Here is a 1487-nt window from a genome sequence, read left to right as displayed (position 1 = left end):
ATGTAGAGTGGATGAAGGAGCGATGTAGAGTGGGTTAAGGAGCGATGTAAAGTGGATAAGGGGCGATGTAGAGTGGGTTAGGGAGCGATGTAGAGTGGGTTAAGGGGCGATGTGGAGTGGATAAAGGGGCGATGTAGAGTGGATAGAGGAGCGATGTAGAGTGGATAAAGGAGCGATGTGGAGTGGATAAAGGGGCGATGTAGAGTGGATAAAGGGGCGATGTGGAGTGGATAAAGGAGCGATGTAGAGTGGGTTAAGGGGCGATGTAGAGTGGGTTAGGGAGCGATGTAGAGTGGATAAAGGGGCGATGTAGAGTGGGTTAGGGAGCGATGTAGAGTGGATAAAGGGGCGATGTGGAGTGGGTAAAGGAGCGATGTAGAGTGGGTTAGGGAGCGATGTAGAGTGGGTTAAGGGGCGACGTAGAGTGGGTTAGGGAGCGATGTAGAGTGGATAAAGGGGCGATGTGGAGTGGGTAAAGGGGCGATGTAGAGTAGACTAAGGGGCGATGTAGAGTGGGTTAGGGAGCGATGTAGAGCGGGTAAAGGAGCGATGTAGAGTGGATAAAGGGGCGATGTAAGGTGGATAAAGGAGCGATGTAGAGTGGATAAAGGAGCGATGTAGAGTGGATAAGGGGCGACGTAGAGTGGATAAAGGAGCGATGTGGAGTGGATTAGGGAGCGATGTAGAGTGGATTAGGGAGCGATGTGGAGTGGGTTAGGGAGCGATGTAGAGTGGGTAAAGGAGCGATGTGGAGTGGGTTAAGGGGCGATGTAGAGTGGATTAAGGAGCGATGTAGAGTGGATAAGGGAGCGATGTAGAGTGGGTTAAGGAGCGATGTAGAGTGGGTTAGGGAGCGATGTAGAGTGGATAAAGGGGCGATGTAGAGTGGATTAAGGGGCGATGTAGAGTGGGTTAAGGAGCGATGTAGAGTGGATAAAGGGGCGATGTGGAGTGGGTAAAGGGGCGATGTAGAGTGGGTAAAGGGGCGATGAAGATTGTGGTTAGGGACCGCAATAGTGTGGTCTAGGGACGTTAGTGGAGTTTCTTAGCATTTGACATGGACTTGCAATTCTACCATCCTTTGATCCGCAAACAATTTTCTTACTTCGGACGTAACTTGGGAGTAGGATCTTTGAACCTTTTGGATGAGGAAACTTTTTACGGCCGAGAGATGTTTTAATGATTTATTGTAGGCGCTTTCGACTGATTTTCGTAGATCTTCTATGTGATCCGACAGTGCGTCACCTGCATTTTTTACTACTTCATAACAGAGGATAATTTTGTTTTCGACCTCATACCGTAACCCATCCATCAGGCATTCAGCCTTATGTTTTTCCGTTTCAATTACGCCACCTTCCTGCTGTGAGTTTTTAATGCCACGAATTTTGGAAAGAATGTCGCTCGAAATTTCGTTGACCTTCGATTTTAGAGCACCTCCATGCTGTGCTAACATTTTATCGAGTTTACCTATTTTCTCTTTCAGCGTT

General features: G+C 48.3%; 1 protein-coding gene across 1 annotated transcript; it reads right to left on the bottom strand.

Moving 5' to 3' along the window:
• Positions 1-1045: 1045 nt before the first annotated feature.
• BBBOND_0002810 (hypothetical protein, conserved) lies at positions 1046-1453 on the bottom strand (the record flags this gene model as incomplete). Its single annotated transcript, XM_012915116.1, has 1 exon — positions 1046-1453. One exon carries the CDS (start codon positions 1451-1453, stop codon positions 1046-1048), a length of 408 nt encoding a protein of 135 aa, XP_012770570.1.
• Between the last annotated feature and the right edge of the window lie 34 nt (positions 1454-1487).

Source organism: Babesia bigemina, scaffold Bbigscaff_70404 (assembly GCF_000981445.1).
Source record: "Babesia bigemina genome assembly Bbig001, scaffold Bbigscaff_70404".
Taxonomy (NCBI): domain Eukaryota; phylum Apicomplexa; class Aconoidasida; order Piroplasmida; family Babesiidae; genus Babesia; species Babesia bigemina.
This window is presented reverse-complemented; position numbering and strand designations above follow the sequence as displayed.